Genomic DNA, 21,547 nt, shown 5'->3' with positions numbered 1-21,547 from the left:
GTAGCAATTATATCACTGTAGAAGACGAATCTGCCGCTTCTAATAGGCCTTCTATCTTTGATCAGCTTGGAAAATCAACTGTGAGAACTTCTGTATTTGAGAGATTGGGTCCATTAAAGAAGGGGAATAAATTCCAGAGAAATCATCGAAATACAAGAACACCCGCTTCACCCAAAATTCAGGAGATCTCTAAGGATTTCCAAAGTTTAGTTCTTTCCAGAATGAGGCGACAAACAAAACTGGTGGTTTCATGTGAAGAAGTACTGAAGGTAAAGCCATATACTGTGGTCTACACTAAGGAACGTAACGAAGATGAAGAAAGTGTAGGTTCTTCGTATCATATCACTGTACAAGGAGAGAATGGTGTTTCGTCTTCGATAGAAGATAATGTGGAATTGGAGGATGTTTCGCCATGTTATCATATATCCTTCAATGATGGGGACCCTCAAGAAGATGAGGATGCGAAAGATGCTCCACCTGAACTTGAAGAAGGAGTGAAGACGACATTTGATGCCTTAAAAGAAGTTAACCTTGGCACCGATGAGGAGCCAAGACCCACCTACCTAAGTGCTTTACTAGAAGCTGATGAAGAAAGCACTTATATTGAGTTACTCAAAGAATTCAGGGATGGTTTTGCTTGGAGTTACAAAGAGATGTATGGCTTGGACCCGAAAGTAGCAGTCTATCACCTTGCAGTCAGAAATGGTGCTCACCCTGTTAAACAAGCTCAAAGGCGTTTTAGGACAGACTTGGTTCCCCTAATTGAAACTGAAGTTAACAAACTCATTGAAGTTGGATTTATTCGGGAAGTTAAATACCCAACATGGGTTTCAAGTATTGTCCCTGTAAGGAAGAAGAATGGCCAAATTCGAGTATGCATTGACTTCAGGGACCTTAATAATGCATGTCCCAAAGATGAATTCCCGCTTCCTATTCCAGAGCTGATGATCGATGCTACTACTGGTTACGAGGCAATGTCTTTCATAGATGGTTCATCGGGCTATAACCAAATTCGCATGGCACCAAAAGATGAAGATCTTACTGCATTTCGCACCCCAAGGGTATTTATTGCTATAAGGTAATGCCTTTTGGCTTGAAGAATGCTGGTGCTACTTACCAAAGGGCTATGCAGAATATTTTCGACGATCTTCGCCACAAGAATGTCGAATGCTATGTTGACGACTTGGTGGTGAAATCAAGAGAGAAGGGTGACCACATGAAAGACTTGAGGATGGTATTTGAATTGCTCCGGAGGTACCAACTTAGGATGAATCCGTTGAAATGTGCCTTTGGAGTTACTTCTGGAAAGTTCCTTGGTTTCATTGTCCGACATCGAGGGATCGAAATTGATCAAGCCAAAGTGGATGCCATTTTGAAAATGCATGAGCCTCGAGATATCCATGAATTTAAGAGTCTGCAAGGAAAGCTAGCATACCTTAGAAGATTCATATCAAACCTGGCTGGGAGGTGCCAACCATTTAGTCACCTCATGAAGAAAGGTGTTCCTTTCAAGTGGGATCAAGCTTGTAGCAATGCCTTCGAAAGTATCAAAACCTACTTGATGAAGCCTCCAGTTTTAGCAGCTCTTATACAGGAAAGCCATTGATACTATACATTGCGGCGCAGGAAAGGTCTGTTGGAGCATTATTGGCCCAAGAAAATAGTGAAGGGAAAGAAAACTCTCTTTACTACTTGAGCAGGATGATGACACCTAACGAGTTGAACTATTCGCCAATTGAAAAGTTGTGTTTGACGCTAGTCTTCTCAATTCAAAAGTTGAAGCACTACTTTCAAGCTCATGTTGTCCGTCTCGTTTTTAAAGCAAATCCCATCAAGTTCATGATGTCAAAACCTGTTCTTAGTGATCGACTAGCGAGATGGTACCTCCAATTTCAACAATTCGAGATTTTGTACATCCCTTAAAAGGCTGTAAAAGGACAAGCATTGGCAGACTTCTTGGCAGATCATCCGATACCTGATGACTGGGGGCTAACTGATGAACTACCTGATGAGGACGCAATGGTTATTGAAGTTCAACCCCCATAGAAGATGTACTTTGATGGTGCTGCGCATCGTGGGGGAGCCGAGGTTGGCGTAGTATTTGTCACTCCTCAAGGTGAAGTCTTGCCCTACTCCTTCACCTTGACACAACTCTGTTCCAACAATGTTGCTGAATATCAAGCATTAATACTTGGGCTTGAAATAGCCGTTGATATGAAGCAATTGCAAGTCTTTGGTGACTCCCAGTTAGTGGTCAATAAGCTTTTGGGTAGTTACGAGGTCAAAAAGCCTGAACTACGCCCATATCATGATTACGCGAAAAAGTTGATGGGGTGGCTCAGCGATGTGACTATTCAGTATGTACCAAGGAAAGAAAATAAGAAGGCTGATGCTTTAGCTGCTTTAGCTTCATCATTAGCCCTGCCTGACCAAACGCAAGTTACCGTCTACCAAAAATGGGTAGTACCGCCGCCAAATGAGGTCGAAGGTGAAGAAAACGAACTCAAGCAGCTTGCTGCTGTTTCTGAAGTTGAGAAAGAAGAATGGCGACAACCTATTATCGACTACTTATGCTATGGGATACTTCCAGAAAATCCGAGGAGAAGGACTGAAATCCGTCGTCGTGCACCTCGCTTCCTTTACTATAAGGATATTCTATACAGAAGGTCGTTCGAGGGAGTACTATTGCGATGCCTAGGAGAAAAAGAAGCTCTCCAAGTTTTGCAAGAGGCACATTCTGGGGTATGTGGGTCACACCAGTCCGGACCAAAGCTCCACTTCCATATAAAAAGGATGGGATATTATTGGCCAACGATGGTAAAAGATTGCTTGGACTACGCTCGAAGATGCAAGGCTTGTCAATTCCATGCGAATTTTATTCATCAACCTCCTGAAATATTGCACCCGACTATTGCATCCTGGCCATTTGACGCTTGGGGATTGGATGTTGTTGGACCACTGCCAAAGTCCTCTGGTGGGCACCTATACATCTTGGCTGCAACTGACTACTTCTTAAAATGGGCTGAAGTTGTTGCTCTTAAGGAAGTAAAAAAGGAAAATGCTGCAAGTTTCATCCGAGTAAACATTATTTATCGCTTTGGCATTCCTCGTTACATAGTAACGGATAATGGAAAGCCATTCGATAATAGGTTGATGAACATGATTTGTGATCTCTTTGGCTTCAAGCAACGTAACTCTTCGATGTACAATGCTGCCGCCAATGGTCTAGCTGAGGCATTCAACAAGACTCTATGCAACTTGTTAAAGAAAATTATCTCCAAATCCAAATGAGATTGGAATGACCGTATGGAAGAAGCTCTATGGGCATATAGAACGACTCATCGCACGCCAACACATGTGACTCCTTATTCACTCGTTTATGGAGTCGAAGTTGTCTTGCCACTTGAGCGTCAAATACCTTCGTTACGACTGGCTATTCAAGAAGGGATCACTGATGAAGAAAATGCTCGACTTCGATTAGCAGAGTTGGAAGCTCTTGATGAAAAGAGATTGGAAGCTCAACAAAGTCTTGAATATTATCAAGCTCGATTGTCTCGCGCCTTCAATAAAAGAGTTCGTCCGAGATCCTTTCAAGTAGGAGATCAAGTCCTTGCCGTACGAAGACCCATAATTACTTCCCATAAACCTGTAGGGAAGTTCACTTCAAAATGGAATGGGCCATATGTCGTACAAGAAGCTTATTCAAGTGGGGCTTACAAGCTGGTTGATGCAGATGGTATGGGGATCGGCCCTATCAATGGCAAGTTTTTGAAGAAGTATTATCCTTGAAGTCGCCATGCTCCTCGACGTACGAGCCTAAATTGCAAGTCATGACACTCCTCGACGTACGAGCCTAAACTGCAAGTCATGATACTCCTCGACACATGAGCCTAAACTACATGTTACTACATTCTTGGCCCGCAAGAGTATAAACTGTGTACGACCCAAAAAAACAAAAAAAAAGTCCACTAGGTTGAAAATCTCGAAAGAGGAGGCCTAGGCAAAAGTTAGGAACCCCCAAAAAAAAATTCCGCTAGGTTGAAGATCTCGAAAGAGGCGGCCTAGGCAAAAGTTAGGATGTAAAAAAAAAAATCTACCTAGTCTGAACTACGGTATGACTTGATCCTCTTCACCGGGGTACGTAGGCAGCTTAGAGTTTCATTCTAAGTTCAGTCGCATAAGTTCAAAAGATACATATTGCCCCAATTGTTGTCCGAGTGAAGTATGAAGGAATGCAAAATCAAGCTGAAATGTCATCCTCTTGTGGAACTTTAATCTCATTTGATTTAAAAGGGGCAACCCTCCATGGTAAATTGATATCTTCATGTCCGTCGGTACTCAAGTTGAAGTCCCCAAGTTGAAATCTTCAACTCCGTCGGTCTTCAAGTTGAAGTCTTCAAATTCGCCGATCTTCAAGTTGAAATATTTAGGCCCTCTAAGTCTCAAAGTTGAAGTCTTCAAGTCCGTCGGTCTTCAAGTTGAAGTCTTCAAATTCGCCGGTCTTAAAGTTGAAATATTTAACCCCCCAAGTTGAAGTATTCAAGTTCGTCGGTCTTCAAGTTTCAGTCTTCAAATTCGCCGATCTTAAAGTTGAATTGTTTAAGCCATCTGAATCTTCGAGTTGAAGTCTGCAAAGTCCGCCAAATCTTCAAAGTTTTCCAAGTGTTCAAGTCGATGTCGTCTTCAAGTTGAAGCTTTATAACTTTCCAATCTTAAGGTAAGCATATAAGTCCCTTTGTACCTTAAGTTGGCCTCTTCATGGGTTTGTCCTTAAAGGAACTATAACTTTCCAATCTTAAGGTGGACATATACGTCCCTTTGCACCTTAAGTTGGCCTCTTCATGGGTTTGTCCTTAAAAGGAACTATAACTTTCCAATCTTAAGGTGGACATATAAGTCCCTTTGCACCTTAAGTTGGCCTCTTCGTGGATTTGTCCTTAAAAGGAACTATAACTTTCCAATCTTAAGGTGGACATATGAGTCCCTTTGCACCTTAAGTTGGCCTCTCCGGTAGTCGGGCCATTTTGAGAGTAATCTCTCCAAGAATTGGGCCACATTGAGAGTATTTCTCCAAGAATCGGGCCATTTTGAGAGTAATCTCTCCAAGAATCGGGCCATTTTGAGAGTAATCTCTCCAAGAATCGGGCCACATTGAGAGTAATCTCTCCAAGAATTGGGCCACATTGAGAGTAATCTCTCCAAAAATGGAGCCATTTTGAGAGTAATCTCTCCAAGAATCGAGCTAGTTTGAGAGTAATCTCTCCAAGAATCAGGCCATTTTGAGAATAATATCTCCAAGAATTGGGCCACATTGCGAGTAATATCTCTAAGAATCGGGTCATTTTGAGAGTAATCTCTCCAAGAATTGGGCCACATTGAGAGTAATCTCTCCACGAATCGGGCCATTTTGAGAGTAATCTCTCCAAGAATCGGGCCATTTTGAGAGTAATCTCTCCAAGAATCGGGCCATTTTGAGAGTAATCTCTCCAAGAATTGGGCCACATTGAGAGTAATCTCTCCAAGAATCGGGCCATTTTGAGAGTAATCTCTCCAAGAATTGGGCCACATTGAGAGTAATCTCTCTAAGAATCGGGTCATTTTGAGAGTAATCTCTCCAAGAATTGGGCCACATTGAGAGTAATCTCTCCAAGAATCGGGCCATTTTGAGAGTAATCTCTCCAAGAATCGGGCCAGTTTGAGAGTAATCTCTCCAAGAATCGGGCCATTTTGAGAGTAATCTCTCCAAGAATTGGGTCATATTGAGAGTAATCTCTCCAAGAATTGGGCCATTTTGAGAGTAATCTCTTCAAGAATCGGGCTATTTTGAGAGTAATCTCTCCAAGAATTGGGCCACATTGAGATTAATCTCGCCAAGAATCGGGCCATTTTGAGAGTAATCTCTCAAAGAATTAGGCCACATTGAGAGTAATCTCTCTAAGAATCGGACCATTTTGAGAGTAATCTCTCCGGTAGTCGGGCCATGAAAGTAATCTCTCCGATATTCGGGCAAGGATAAGTACTCATCCCCTCGCACCCCAAGATTGTCTTCTTCATGCATGGATCATCTTGTTGAACAAGAACAAATCCTCATCGCTTGACCTACAACAAAAAAGAGACAACAAAATAAGAAAAGCACAAGAAAAGAAGAAGAAATTACCTTCGCGTTAATGCTTCTAAGTCTACAAAACTAGACTCAAGTGACTTGCAAAGACTACAAACTGATGCTCAATAAACACGAGTATATGGCTTTATATAGATTTTCGTAGATGGCTTGCTTTAGCCTATTCTCGATGTGGGAACAAGTACTAAAGCAACTGCAATTGTTTGATACTAACACGAACTAGGAGAAGGTATTCGAAAAGGATTCGGATCTATATAATCCATCTCTGAAGGGAATTTGGATTTGTTTGGCGGCGACAGTAATTTGCTTGCAACAAGGAATCAATAATGCATAGTTGTCCCTTTAACCAAGTAATGTCGACACCAAATTCCATGAAACAAGGAAAGCACTTTGGAAAGGATACAAACTGTTATCACGTGGATGAACTTTTCTAAATTATGAAAAAGTGTCATTTCGTAGTAATATTAGATTCAAATACCAATGTATGCCTAATCAACATGGCTTAGCTTTATTCCTTTCTGAGGAATGTACTGACTTATAAGTCTCATAGTCAAATTATTTTAAGCAACTGGCATAATCTATGCAATACAAATGAACCACAAAAAATACCTGTTTTGAGGTAAGTTGATCCGAGGATCATTCATCGTTACTTCAAGCCTGCCCTTGAGGTTTATTAAATTTATCCCTCAAGTAAATCTTTAAGTAGGGGGCATTTGTAGGCATGTAAAATTTATTGAATTTAAATTTATAAATAATTTGGACTATATTTTAAATATGCTAGTCCAAATAAATATTATTGCGCTAATATAATTGAATTAATTATATAAGTCTAATATATATGAATTAAATAAATAAGTCTTAATCCATTGGGCTAGCCCATTTAATTGGGCTAAAGTGATGAGCCCACTTCATTAAGCCCAAGATGTCATCTTCCTAGAGGCCTAGTTTGGTGCCACGTGTCAAATGACGTGGCGCACCAAGTCAAGCGGAAGAGCCAATAGGACCATGCCACGTGTCAAAATGACAAGGCATGTCCAGTCGCGCTAAAAGGCCAATGAAATCGTGCCACGTGTGCAAGTGACATGTTCTGACCAATCAAATGCAGCCATGTCATACTTCAATTTGATTGGTCGAAAAGAGTTTGTTCTTATCACAACTCTTCCCTTCCACAACTATAAATAGGGGTCTTCATAACTCAGAAAAGACACCAGAAGTTATAACAAGAAGCAAGAAAGAGCTCGTGGATCAAACGCTGCAAATTCCTCCACAAATTTCAAGCTTCAAGTTCAATTTCAAGAAATCAAGTTCAAGTTCAAGAACGAAGAACAAATCAAGTTCAAGCTCAAGAACGAAGAACAAATTAAGTTCAAGCTCAAGAACGAAGACCAAATCAAGTTCAAATCCAAGCAATCAAGCTCAAGCTCAAGAACATGATTATCGTTCGTGGCAACAAATAGATATTCAAGATCAAGCTCAAAGGCCCTTGAATTTATTTACTATTGAAAAGAAGAATCAAATGATTCATAGAGATTGTACACTCAAATATTTGAAATAAATTACTACGATTGTTACGATATTTTTCGATCTTGATTTTATTTTCTCGACGCAAATTTATTGTCTACGAATAGTTCCTCGAAAAATTGACTATTTCTTCATTAATAACTAGAAAAATACTCACAATGCCACTTTTTATTTAATATGCACATTTACTACTCTATTTATCATCACATTTCTTTGAATAAATTAATGAAAACGCCACACAAAAAAATAAAAGATAAAAAACATATGTATGATGCCTACTTTTTATTTTATGTAAATTAAATTATCTTAGTACATAAAATTCTTTTTTATCCCAATTCCCACCCACGACCCAACCACTCACGTGCACGTGACCGCTATTGCAGCGAGAAAGAGAAGGCTGCCATAAAGGGAACGCATGTCGCTTTAGTTTCTAACTTCAAACTCCTCTCTCTCCCTCTCTCTCTCTCCTTGCATTTTCTAGAGAGAGAAACACACACACACGCAGAGAGACCCAGCTTTCATTTTCTCTCTCTACGATACATACATAACATAAACTCCTTTGTACCTAACCCACATTCCTAGAGAGAGAAACCCAAACCCCTCTTCTCTCTCTCTTTCTCTCTCATCATAATCATAATTCTGGGGTTGTAGTGGAGATCGTAAAACCCTAGAATTTGGGGCAAAGTAAATGGGGGAAGAGTATATAGGGAGAAGAGTCAACAAAGAAGTCAAAGGCGTTGGAACATTCACTGGTACAGTCAAATCCTACAATTCTACAACTGGGTTCTTCGAGATCCTCTATGATGTGGGCGATTCCGAGTCTCTTGACTTGTCCCAAGTCCTCTGCTTGTTGAACGGATCACTGCCACGTCAGCAGCAGACTGTTGGTCGAAAGCCCAAAAAACGACGTCGTATGGCAAAAAATTCAGGTAACAATGCTGACACGGAAATGAATTATAGTGAGAATTGTAGTGAAATGAACTTGAATGTGAGAAAAGATGGTATGCTGAATAATGGGTTGAATTTGGATTTGAATTATGATGTGATGGTTAATTTGAATGACGACGACGATGATGGGGTAGTTGATTTGAATAGGAGTCAATTGGATTTGAATAAAGGGGTGGATTTGAATGTTGAGGAGAATATGGGTGGTGTTAATGAGGTAAAGTTGGAAACTTTGGAGGGAACATTGAAGAATAGAAGCAATGTGATTGATTTGAACGTGGATGCAAATGGGGACGTGGGGGGTCGTGTTTCGGAGGATATAAGGATAAAGGGTGGCGGGCACTGTTTTGACTTGAATTTAGGGCTAGATGAAGAAAGTAAAAATGTAGATGTTGTTGTTGGTGATGAGACGTCAAAGGAAATGACGACTTGTTGTTTTGGAGAAGGAGGAACTCGGGAGAAAGAGTGTAGTCGAGATGAAGAGAAGGTCCCACTGAGTTTGGATACTTGTTTTACTGTGAGTGAGTTAACAAATGGCACTCTGCAGGAAGTTGAGGTGAAGTGGACGACGCCTGATAAGGGTACTAGTGGGTTGGAAGTGCCAAATGGTGCTTCGGGGAGCTTGATGAAGGGCAAAAGGGGTAGAAAGAAGAGGAAGCTCCTCGATGGTGGCAGAAAAGGTGGTACGGAGACGGTGTTGAGAAGAAGTGCTCGTAGAGCGAGAATAGATTCCGTTTCTGCTGAAGATCACGTTTATTGTGCAGTAGTGTCTGATGTAGCGAGTGATCCACTGTTGTCTCCTGCAGTTAGTGTGGTTTCAGAGGAGAAAATTATAGTATCAGGTCATGAAGAGTCTGATAAACATGACAATCTTCCGCAAAAGATGGATTTGCCTCCTACTTCGAGTAGTTTAGATTTAGATGGTATTCCTGTGCTTGATGTCTTCTCTGTGTATTCATTTTTGAGATCGTTTAGTACTTTATTGTTCTTGAGCCCCTTTGAGTTGGAAGACTTCGTGGCGTGCGTAAAAGCAGATGCTCCTACTTTATTATTTGACTCCATTCATTTCTCTCTTTTGCAAATATTGAGGAAGCATTTGGAGGCTCTTTCGGATGAAACTTCTGAATCTGCATCTAATTGTCTTAGGTAAAGTTTTGAACTCTCAAAAAGTTGTGTGTAAGTTTTTTTTTTGCTATAATTCCTTTGATACTCAATTTTATCTATACATTTACAATTGTGGAAGTAGGTCTCTTAACTGGGATTTGCTGGACCTGATCACATGGCCTGTCTTTATGGTTGAATATCTACTGTTACATGAATCTGAACTGAAGCCAAGTTTTGATCTTTGTCACTTTAAACTATTCGAGAGCGATTACTACAAGCAACCAGCTTCTTTGAAGATTGAAATGCTTAGGTGCCTTTGTGATGATGTGATTGAAGTAGAGGCCATACGATCAGAGCTTAACAGAAGAACTGTGGCAGCAGAGAACACGGATTTGGATCGGGATTTGAAGTTTGACAGTTCCAAGAAGAGGAAGGGTGCCATGGATGTTGCTACTGGTTCATGCTTGAGCGAGGAAGCAGTCGATGAATCAACAGACTGGAACAGCGATGAATGCTGCCTCTGCAAAATGGATGGTAGCTTAATATGCTGTGATGGCTGCCCTGCTGCATTTCATTCCAAGTGTGTTGGTGTTGCTAGTAGTCACTTGCCAGAAGGTGATTGGTATTGCCCTGAATGTCTGATTGGCAAAAAGAAGCCGTGTTTGAATTTGGCAAAATCAATTCGAGGGGCAGAGTTGTTGGCAACTGATCCATACGGCCGGCTATACTATAGCTGCTGTGATTACCTATTGGTGTAAGTTCCATCACCCTAAAGTTAGTAAGTGATTGTACCTTCTCTGACAGTCAGGTTGCTCTTTGAAGCTTAATCAGTCTGTTTATGTTTTAACATTTATCTTTCGGCACAAACGTTTGCACTGTTTGGAATTAGATAGTCTGAATCAGTATATGGTCTAGGTTGCTGTTGGCAAACATTTTCCATTTGATGTGGTGATCCGTTAAAAGGAAAATTTCACAAGCAAAGTAGTATTGTAATGTTTGTATCTCAATGGAGTCAAATAATTACAAGGGATTCATATGGCCAAATCCTACATTATTTAGGACTCAGTCATAGTACATTTACATTGAAGTTGTGATTCTTGAATACGTCTGATGTTATGACAAGTTTGTTACTAGCTTCATCTCCCTTTCATTCTTGAGATTTTTATTATTCATATTTAATACAATCACCATTTGTCTTAAAGAAGCTAAGTGACAAAACATGAATACAACTGACCAATAAAACTTTCCCTTCCATTTAGTAGTAGAATGTTTTCCGGAAACAAGGTTGATTTGTACTATCACCTTTTTCTAATTCTAATGTCTTTATTGAAGTATAGAGGAGTGAATGAAGATGGCAGATGTCATTTACATAAGAAAAACAAGTTTCTAGTGAGAGAAACTTCCACTTCTCTCTAACCTTGACTCAATCAAATCTCAATTCACTGTGGGTCTCTCACTCTTTGTTAATAATGACGAACCCATCTCTAACATCCTATATTATCCGATTGCACCAACTAATACAAGCTTAGTGTATCATAAAGAGAAAAGTGGATTAAACAGACTGATAGACATGCGTGCCGTGTATTTGTGAGGAATTACGGGGAGGTAGCTTCATGACCAGACATAGTGTTTGATAGAGAGTGAAGTTATAAGCTGGTTATGTTAGTATCTATATATGATTAAGAGACATTGGTGAAAGTTGAAAGCTCTTCCTGAAGGCGTGCTTTATTGGTCTCTTCGATTGCCAAGTTGCTTCCATAAATGGAGTCACAGTCTCACGGAGGGGGTGGCTAGGTTGCAGAAGGTAACTGCTCGCTTCGAGGTCTCTAGGTTAGTAGTTTCACATTCTAAAAGGTCTCTAGGTTAGTAGTATTATTGATCATGTTGCTTTGTTGGTCTCTTCGGCTGCCGGGTTGCTTCCATTAAAAGGGCCATGAAGTGAGCAACTAGGTTAGCCTCAATACAGGATTTTCCCACATTAATAAAATTATTTGCTTTATTTTAAAAAATAGAATTGTCTACTTGTAAGGAAAAAGTCGTGTTAAATAAAGAATAAATAAAGCTTTACTGAGTGTGTTAGCTAATTTCTAGTTGTCGATCATAGTCTCAAGGGTGGAAGCTAATGGTTTTGTCATATCCTCCGCGATTGTCTAACTTTTGATCTCCTATAATTCTAGTTTTAAGTTTTACATTATGGTCTGACACTGCATCTTCTTTTATTAACTGTGCCAAAATGTGGTAGTTGTCATTGACTCGTTTCTAATCTGGGGCACCAGACTCGTGTTTTTCTTGTTTTTTTTCTGTTCTTGACACTTTATCATTTCTTTACCAGTTCTCTTGGTTTAAAATAATACTTAATTATTCTCACAAGTTGAGTTTTGTGCTACTGTCCTTGCAGGTCTGATCCATGCGAAGACGAGTTCTCACTTAAGTATTATCACCGAAATGATTTGGCTGTGGTTGTAGGGATGATGAAGTCATCAAAAAATATTTACGGAACTGTCTTAAGTGTGATTATGAAGCTTTGGGATATAAACTGTATGGCTGCAGTTGCAAAATGTGATCTGGATACCCAGCTGAAAACTCTGCCCTCAAATTCTCCAGTGTTGATCCTGTCAAAAAATGAAGAGAAGGTAAATGAAGGAAAGGATGCGGAAAAGCTCTTGTCATGTTCGGATGATGTAGGATATGACAAGTCAGAGACTGTAGACCCATCAATGAAGACGGGAAATCTACCGCCAGGATCTGAAGGATCAGCTGAAGTATCTCAGGTTGTTGCTGACAATCAAAATTACAAGGAGGCTGGAACATTTGAAGAGTCTGATCTTACAGAAAAAAATATGGAGGCTAGAAGAACACTTAAAGAAAGAAAGGGCAATGAATCTTTGGACTTGGGGACATTAACAACGAGCAGTAAAGAAATCATATCAGAGGAGCAGTATGCGGAAAGTTATGTGAACTATTATAGCTTTGCCCGAATGGCATCATCAGTTGTTGAAGAGTTAACAAAGAAACCACCTGGTAAGTCTGGTGAAGGTGCTATAAAAACAGTGGAGGAAATTATTTCAACGCAGCTGAAGGCCATATCTAGCAAATCTACTGAGTTTTGCTGGCCCAATGTTCAGAATCTGAAGATTGATGCTTGGAAAGAAAAATGTGGGTGGTGCTTCCCTTGCAGAGTTCCAGAGTGTGAAAATGACTGCTTGCTCATCCAGAATAACGCAGGTCCTGCGCCAGAAAGTTTTTCTAGTGATGCATTGGGTGTCTGTTCTAGGAAGAACAGGAAAAGCCATCTTGTTGATGTCCTTTGCTACATAGTGAGCATTGAGGATCGGCTTCATGGGCTTCTGTTGGGTCCTTGGTTGAATCCGCACCACTCTCAAAATTGGCGCAAAAGTGTTCTTAAAGCACATGAAGTTGCTGGACTCGGAGCTTTTTTGCTTACGGTAAGGATGATCATCCCTATCTTTTGTATATTTTATTTAATTGATAAGTCAAAAAATTCATTAGCAAAGAGTTGGTGTCAAATAGTATGTACAGGAGGTGCATGTGACTCCGCATCCATTGTCTTCCACCTATTTTACCTACTACCATACGGCATGGTGTTTTCCCTCGCACTAAAAATACAAGTGAAATAAAAAAAGAGCTCTTAATGTTTTCTACATCATTCTTAATATTATCATCCCGCTCTTTTTGTCGTTTTCATTTGCAAAATGTCTTCTACTTCGATGAAAATGATGTGCTCGTAGTTCATTTGTTCATATCCACATGGAGCTTGATCTTCCCGGCTGTTCTTAATGCTTCATGTCGGAGAAAATATTCTTTTAGGCAGTTATTGTGACTTTGATAGCTTAGTAGGAAGCTATATCCCTTCTCGGTCCCTAAATTTTTTTTTGGAGGGCGGAAAGGTCAGCTGCACTAGCTATTTCCAGTTATGTGTACTATGTGATCTTAAAGTTTCACATGGTATGACAGAGAAACTGGTTTGGACTGCGAAATGCTTTTTTCTTTTGAGGTCCAGTGTGTATATCACAATACAACTTCCTAGTATGGTTGACTAAACTTTATGCACATTGCTGTCGATCATGGGGAAAACCAAGTGCCGATATCACCCTCAAAAAAGTTATATATGACATGACTTTGTTAAATATGGTCTAGTACTTGGGATTCTTTCCTAATACAAAGTACGTTAGTCTAAGAACATAGTGAACATGAACCTCGTAAAGATGGATCTTTTAGCGCGGTTTCAAAAGTCCTCTTGTTGGAATGAAGGCTTGTCATAACAGTACGCTTACTTTAGGTTCAGTGTCTGCTAAGAGTCTTTTAGCCTGTTTAGAGATGTGTATGACAGTATAAATTTCAAAGAATTCGTAGTGTCAGAGAACTGCAAGGTATTGAATGTCGGAGTAAAATGAGTCTAAATAGGGTGAAATGGATGGTGAGAATTCATATAGCCGATCCTAACTAGCTTAGAATTGAGAAATAATAGTAGTTGTAGTAGTTATTATTGCATTTCATATCTGTATAGATTTCTGACTGATACTTTTGGTGCCAGTTAGAGTCGAACTTGCGGCCTCTAGCACTTACCCCTGATTGGCTTAAGCATGTGGATTCTTTAGCCAAAATGGGTTCTGGGCATCATATCGTTACCAATTCACCACGTGTGTCTTCTAAACATGGAATTGGCAAAAAGAAGGCTCGGTATTTGGAGCCTGAGTTGAATCCATCTTCAAATGCTGGAAGTGGGTTGGGCTTGTTTTGGTGGAGGGGGGGAAGGCTATCCCGTCGTCTATTCAACTGGAAGGTTTTGCCTCAATCATTGGCGTGCAAAGCTGCCCGACAAGGTCTAAACATTTGTTTTGTTTTCTAATACAACTTGGGTTTCTGGTCAACGGAACAGTTGAGCTTAATTTACCTAGAATTATCATGTGCAGGTGGATGTAAGAAGATACAAGGCATGTTATATCCGGATAATTCAGACTTTGCCAAGAGAAGTAAGTGCATAGCCTGGAGGGCTGCTGTTGAGACTTCGAGATCTGTGGAGCAACTTGCTCTCCAGGTACGCTTTCCATGCAATTCAGTTTCGGCTACTAATGATTAACCGGAAAGAAATGATTTTCCTGGATCTGCTACCTTAATGTGGCACTTCAGCGGTCCAGATGATAGAGATATGGTCCTATATGAAGTACCCAAATTGACTCCATTGGACATAGATAGTTACTACTTGCGTTAATTACAGTAGCACTTTTCCTTATGGGCTATGGCTTGTGTTGAAAGGACATCTTAGTTGTCTTTGTTATTGTTGACAAAGATGCATGCTTGAGTGTAGTTTATTGAGCTTTTGGTTCATTGTTTTCTCTTTTTCACTTTTCAGGTTAGAGATCTTGATGCTCATATTCGATGGAATGATATCGGAAACACCAATATCCTTGCAATGATGGATAAGGAATTTCAAAAATCTGTCAGATCATTCAAGAAGGTTATTGTACGCAGGAAAAGCTCTGAAGGATCTGTAGTTAAATATCTTCTTGATTTTGGTAAAAGAAGATTCTTACCTGACATTGTTGTTCGATGCGGAACAATGCTAGAAGAGGCTTCAAATGAAAGAAAGAGATATTGGCTAGAAGAATGTCACATGCCCTTGCATCTTGTGAAAGGATTTGAGGAGAAAAGAATTGCTCGCAAATCTAGCAAGATAACTGTTGGGAAGCATCGTGAGACCAAGAGAATAATGAAAAAACCTCTGAAGAAAAAGGGCTTCGAATACCTTTTCCTCAAAGCAGAGAGATCAGAGTGTTATCAGTGTGGGCATTGTAACAAAGATGTCCTAATTAGGTATGATGCTTCTTGATATTTGTGAAAAAGCTTCAGTCAGATAATAGCATGCACAAATTTCTAGCTTACATGGATGAATTGACACTTCTTTCATAATCTGGGGAGTTATGAAAATACTGTTTTTGCTATTTATAGTAAACATGGATAAGGTTTTTCTGCTGAAAAAGAGAGGATTTAGTTATGGGAAACACGTGTCGTGCAGCAACTTCTGAATAACCTTGCGAGCTCTATCTTTTTCATTCAGTTGCTTTCTTCATAAAAGTCATTTAGCATTTCAGTCTTAGTTTCAGCTCATTTCTGTTGTGTTTACTTTTCCTGCTTTCCTCCTCCTTCTTTCACCGTTTACTTAGTATTTCCATTAAGAAACAAATAACTGTAGCAACTTTTGCAAATTCAAGACAATATTGATTGTTTAGCTTTGGTCACCTTGGGTTCTGATATCAGGTATCTTGTCTACTGTTAAACAACAACAACAGCTACACCTCAGTCCCAAACAAAGTTGTGGTCGCCGATATAAATCCTCACTTCTTTCTTTAAGCTCAACTCATATAATCATCTTTCCAAACTAAAATAATAGTAGTCTACTGTTAAATGACAAAATTTGAACAGCTTTATACCATTATCCCCTCCACACAACACCCCCCCCCCTCAAAAAAAAAAAGCAGCTTGCAGATGACTTTTGACCTCAAAATCTTTTTTTTTGATGAGGTAAGGGATATAATTAATGGCATCAAGTAGATGCAATTAGTACAAATGCCAAAGTGAGTTTGTTAGCTCAATTACAATGTGGCCTATAGTACTAAAGATAAGGAGCTAACAAAGTCCAAAAACTTATCTGTGGAGTTTACAGGAAAGAGATTACTCCAGCTATATAAAAATAAAAGACAATTAGCCTTGAGAGTGTGATTAGGAGTTGATATTCCATCAAAACATCTTCTGTTCCTTTCTGTCCAGATACACCAAAAAATACAGGTAGGGGTCCTTTTCCAGATCTTTCTTATGGACCTACCAACTTTCCAAGAACTCCAATGCATGAAGGCATCTTTAATCCTCTCAGGCATTACCCAACTAAGTCCAAAAACTGAAAAGAACATGTTCCAGATATCTGTAGCAACTGGACAATGCAATAGGAGATGACTGTTGGTTTCTATGTTCCGATGGCACATATAGCATCTGTTGTTCCTTCTCTGGAGATTGTCTTGAGTCAAACATGCTTCATAGAGTGCTGTCCAGCTAAAACAAATCTTGATGTCAAAGAGTACTTTTGACCTCAAAATCTTGATGTCATACATGTGTATAAATCAATGCTGTTAGAAGCACGTAGATCCTGAAGTTAGGTAAGGTTGGGCTTTCGCCTCACTAAGGCAGTGTTCTGCGGCAGGCACTATTATTTAGATCTCAGTTTTAGTTGGAGTAGATTTATGGTTTGATTATCAGCTTATTATCCAAAAGTGATAAGTGGCGAATCTTGTGTATATGTTAAGGTAAAGAGATGGCTGTGTTTTAAGCAGCTGCAAACCCCATAGGAAAAGGAAAAAACAAGGAAGAAATTAGAAAAGGAGGGATCGTAATATGTGATACTTGGACTGTTATAATTTTTGGTCTTTAAATATGGAGTTTTATATTTGGCAACATTTGATTATAACTGTCAGACAAAGCAGCTAGTATTTCCTTGTTATGTCCAGGAACATGATTGCAACTATGCTTTAGCAGTTGATATAGTTTCACCTTGCGAGGAAAAAATGTCTACCTCCTTGGAGATGCTGCCAACCTGTTGGTCGCTTCTCTGTCCTATTTTTTGGGGTATCATTTTTACTTTGTGGAAGCAAGCAAGTGTGAAAATATTGTCACCCTTGAATTATGTTCATTTTGTTGAGGTCTACACAAACTTGCCCCTGAATAACATTGCGGGAATAGTTTCAGATTTCCAGTATTGTGTGGATCTGATTTTTGAGAATATTTCCTTTTCGCTTGTTTCCTGTGCATGGGCATGTTAGTTGTCGTTGTCCAGTTTCTAACTGGCTCTCTATGTTCTGGTACGAGTCCTAACTAGATAAAATTAGGTATTATATCTGTGTACAGTTAATAGAATGAAGAATTTGGTCTTCCATTTTCTCTAGATGTTTTACTCTGAACTTTTTTTCTTAAGATTAATTTTCTTTTGTTACTTGCAGGGAAGCTGTGAGCTGTCAGTACTGCAAAGGTGAGTACTTCAGTTTCTCCTAATAAAACTTTCTTACAGCTCTACTCACTAGTGAACTGTCTAGTCGTCATTTTATAATTATTCTTAAGTACATCAGGTAACTGAGGACATTCAATGACATGTGAAATATTTTGGGATATTAACATGACATAAATGATACAATTGATCTTTGGAACCATATTGGTATCTGCATGTTCTGCTCAATCAAAAAGCAAGGATATGCCTTTAGTTGGTTGATTTTTTCCATGGCCCAAGATTGGGTTAGGTGGTCGTCTTATTAAGCACCAGTTGCACCCTCTGCAGGGATTCTGCTGTTCACGTTGTCAGATTTGCATCATACTTCCAAATAGCAGTTTCGAATTGTCTGCTATTTCTTTGGCACTTCAGATTTTGATTTATTACTAATTGGGATGTTGTTATTTTAGTCTCTGTTTTTGGTTTTGCCAATAACATCTAGATGTCATTGCATAGTACTGACGACAAATACAAATAAAAAAATAGTTCTCCATCTCAAATAACTTACACTATCAGATGAGAAAATAACATAATTCAATGGTATTGGGGCATGTGAAAGTCCTTCGTTTCTAGTAAGTCCTTGGTCTCTAGTCTCACCATCACCAATGATCATAGAATTTCCGTGATAGTTGAATTATCAGCCCACATGCGATGGCCATGCTTAAGACAAGTATTCCTCCTCTAATAGTTAAAGCTATTAAATTGCTTGATGAGATGGTCACATAATTCAATACTAATAAGTTGGAGGAACACAAAGGTCTATTGTTTGTTTGATTTAGGCAAAAGGTCCTCCCTTTATTAAGTGTCGAGGCTTCAGTACCTTTTCTGTTTGGTGCTGAGACTTTTTTCTCCCTCGAGTTTACTGTATCAGTTCCATTGTTCTTTTTTCATTCAGTTCCATGTGGATTTTATTTGTTTACTTCTACATATGTTGATTCAAATACTTCAAAGTTATTTGGTCATCAGTTCAGTGTACTTTCATCTTCTCTTCCACATCTCCCTTAACTTTTCTCCGCATTTTATGCAATTAATCTGATATTTTGTCATTTTCTTCAGATTTCTTCCATAAACGACATGTAAAGTCAACTGGATTTGCCGCTGCTGGGTTTAAGTATACATGCCACAAGTGTGCGGCTGTGAATAATAATGGGAAAAAGAATGTCAAGAGAGGGAGGATAGAGTTGCAAAAGAGTAAGAAAGTATCGAAAGCCTTGAGGCCACTGTGCTCAAAAGTTAAATCCAGAGGCACCAAAAATAAACAGCCAGCAAAATCACAGAGTAGTAAAAAAGAGCCTGTTGCTATACCCCTCAGGCGTTCTGCTAGGACAGCTAAATTTGTAGCTGTGCAAAACAAAAAAATAGTACACAAAAGAGGGAAACAAACAAAAGCTGGAAGGGGTAGACCTAAGAAAAAAGCAAAAGTTGACATATCGGAGAAAAAGAAACCAGCAGAAGTTGCTTGGCAGAAGAAGAGAATGCAATTATGCCGGATATACTGGCTAAATGGTCTATTGCTCTCACAAAAGCCAAATGATGAACGAGTGACACTCTTCAGGAGTAAAAAGCGTCTTGTTCTTTCTGGAGAGTTGGCTGCTACAGCAGATCAGCCGAAGTGCAGTCTTTGTGGTGAACTAGAATATACACCTGCTTCAAATTATATTGCATGTGAAGTTTGTGGAGGTAAGGGTCTTATACAGTGTTGTGTCTATGTCGACGATCCCTTTGGTTATCTTGTTGGTGGCTGTCTACCATATATCTTGAGTTGGTTTTAAATCTTGTATATCTAATTGTTTTCCTGCGGAAATGCGTTTATTTATTTTCAGTTGTCCATCATGTTTAACAAATGAGGTGACATTGTCTAGTATAACATTGTCGCTCTTGGGTTTGGTCTCCTCTAAGTCTGCTGTTTCAGTTTGTAATTGTTAAACTATAGGTGATAAGTGATAAGTGTGAATACTTTCAGTTTATATAAAAGTGAGTATGTGGATCTTATTTTATAAAAATTTGAACTGGAATATGATCGTGACAGGAGATTTAAGAGGTAGTGTTGCAGAAGACAAGCTATCAATATTTGTTGCTGTTCAATTCATTTTTGTTTGAGCTCCCTTTCTATTTCTCGAGTTACACTGTTTAGTTTGTGCTTCAAAGGTTGCTTGAAAAATGATATTTTAATGGGTCTTTCAATAAAGGAAACTCCTATATCTAAATTGCACTTTATGAATCTGATTATTGGGTGTTGAAATGTTTATATATTTTCCAGATTTTTCTTCTTTTCTCTCCTTATATCTCGTGCCTTACCTTATTTTCCTGTCTGATTACTCCATCCTGCAGACTGGTTTCATGGAGATGCTTTTGGTCTTACAGCTGAAAGAATTACTAAGCTAATTGGATTCAAGTGCCACAAATGTCGGCAAAGGTCCCCTCCTTTTTGTGCTCATTTGCATACAATGGGTAGCAAGGGTAAGCAGGTTCCTTTGGAGAGTAATAAGCGTGAAGATGCAAATAAAACATGTAACATCGAGTCCTGCTCAAGTAAGGGACCACTAGAACAGAAATCTCACTTGAATGATGAATCAGGATCTTGTTTTACTGGTGATAGTGATGAAAAGCATCCGCGAGGGGCTCTTCCTGATTCATGCTGTGCGGAGAATGGAAGTTTGCCTATTATTAGTTCAGAGCAGGGAGAAACTATTGATAGCTGTAGCAAGATGGATATTGTACTTCCAGATGAGCCGGGCTTATTGAATGATAATGTTAAGTGTATCAAGGAGGAGGAGGATCAGAGACCATCGAATGAATTGTTGTCATCTGATGACAGCTCTTTGCTGAATGATCCCGCGATAGAGGTGAAGGATGTGTCAGTTGGATCTGGGGAAAGACTTGAAGAGAATACTACCCTTGTGACAGGATGTACATCTTCCAAGTCTGCAGAGGATCTTACCGAAACAGGATTACCTTCATTAACATGACCAACAGAGGAATGGTAAAGCAACAGTCATTCCCGAATCTGTGGTAGATAGAGCTGTTATTAACGGACCTGAATTGTCCTCGGAGAAAATTTTAGTTTCAGAGTAATTTGTAGGTCTTGAAGGGAAAAAATTAGGTTAGAGGTGTAGAATATACTTCGACTCATACAGTTACTGGCCGTAGTGTTACGGACATTAGCTCATTTGTGAATCTTCTTATGTTATTGGGATGTTCATTTATAAAGCAGTATTTTGATACTTCAGTCATCATTGGAGTAAACAAAGAGATGATTTGAAGTGTGTTTCTTTCCCTTTCAATGCATTCTTTGATTTTAGTGGAGACAAATTGGTTAATGCATTATTTTTAGAGGTGGCAAATGGATGGTGCCGATACCAGATTAAGTGCTTGGTGATGGTTAGACTTTTGTCCAGACACTTTTTTTCTTTAGATCATGTTAAGAAGCTTCTCAGATTTCTCTGGTTCCGCTTTCGACTTCTGGGAATGACATGCTATCCAGGCACTAGATGTTGATTCAAGACCTGGATTATTTTTGAGGTGTACCCAACCCCCTGGTTTAAGTGATGAAATTATTAGTCATGCAGTTTTATCACTGTACTTTTCTGTTTTACAGGTAAGTCCTTATATGGCGAACTCTCCTTCAGAGATGGATTCAACTACAGGGTCTTCAGTCTTTCATAATCACTTAATGAGAATCAGTAGGAAAGGAAATTTGCACCATGGGGTTCATGTTACCAATCATAACTTAATCATTTGAATTGATAAATCTTCAGTGATTTTCATTGACCTTATCTGTATGGTATTTTGATTGGTTTTCA

At 39.2% G+C, this 21,547-nt stretch overlaps 2 protein-coding genes across 2 annotated transcripts; both read left to right on the top strand.

The window, feature by feature from the left end:
• Nucleotides 1-2,328: 2,328 nt before the first annotated feature.
• On the top strand, nucleotides 2,329-6,455 carry LOC138881863 (uncharacterized). The gene is made up of 2 exons (XM_070162151.1): nucleotides 2,329-2,742; nucleotides 6,345-6,455. Exons 1-2 carry the CDS (start codon nucleotides 2,329-2,331, stop codon nucleotides 6,453-6,455), a joined length of 525 nt encoding a protein of 174 aa, XP_070018252.1.
• A 1,614-nt stretch (nucleotides 6,456-8,069) lies between these two features.
• On the top strand, nucleotides 8,070-21,007 carry LOC104246234 (DDT domain-containing protein PTM). The gene is made up of 9 exons (XM_009802005.2): nucleotides 8,070-9,733; nucleotides 9,834-10,445; nucleotides 12,090-13,137; nucleotides 14,247-14,535; nucleotides 14,626-14,750; nucleotides 15,066-15,526; nucleotides 17,701-17,729; nucleotides 18,801-19,424; nucleotides 20,076-21,007. Exons 1-9 carry the CDS (start codon nucleotides 8,331-8,333, stop codon nucleotides 20,711-20,713), a joined length of 5,229 nt encoding a protein of 1,742 aa, XP_009800307.1. The 5' UTR covers nucleotides 8,070-8,330; the 3' UTR covers nucleotides 20,714-21,007.
• Nucleotides 21,008-21,547: the final 540 nt, after the last annotated feature.

The sequence above is a fragment of the Nicotiana sylvestris genome, chromosome 11 (genome assembly GCF_000393655.2).
Source record: "Nicotiana sylvestris chromosome 11, ASM39365v2, whole genome shotgun sequence".
Classification (NCBI taxonomy): Eukaryota; Viridiplantae; Streptophyta; class Magnoliopsida; order Solanales; family Solanaceae; genus Nicotiana; species Nicotiana sylvestris.
Note: the sequence above shows the minus strand (reverse complement) of the source record. Positions and strands in the feature narration are given on the sequence as shown.

Coding starts and splice junctions, on each gene's coding strand:
- LOC138881863 (XM_070162151.1), top strand. CDS start 2,329: ATGGGGTGGCTCAGCGATGTGACTATTCAGTATGTACCAAGGAAAGAA. Junction 2,743..6,344: donor TGCAAGAGGCACATTCTGGG/GTATGTGGGTCA, acceptor AACACGAACTAG/GAGAAGGTATTCGAAAAGGA.
- LOC104246234 (XM_009802005.2), top strand. CDS start 8,331: ATGGGGGAAGAGTATATAGGGAGAAGAGTCAACAAAGAAGTCAAAGGC. Junction 9,734..9,833: donor TCTGCATCTAATTGTCTTAG/GTAAAGTTTTGA, acceptor TTGTGGAAGTAG/GTCTCTTAACTGGGATTTGC. Junction 15,527..17,700: donor AACAAAGATGTCCTAATTAG/GTATGATGCTTC, acceptor TGTTACTTGCAG/GGAAGCTGTGAGCTGTCAGT.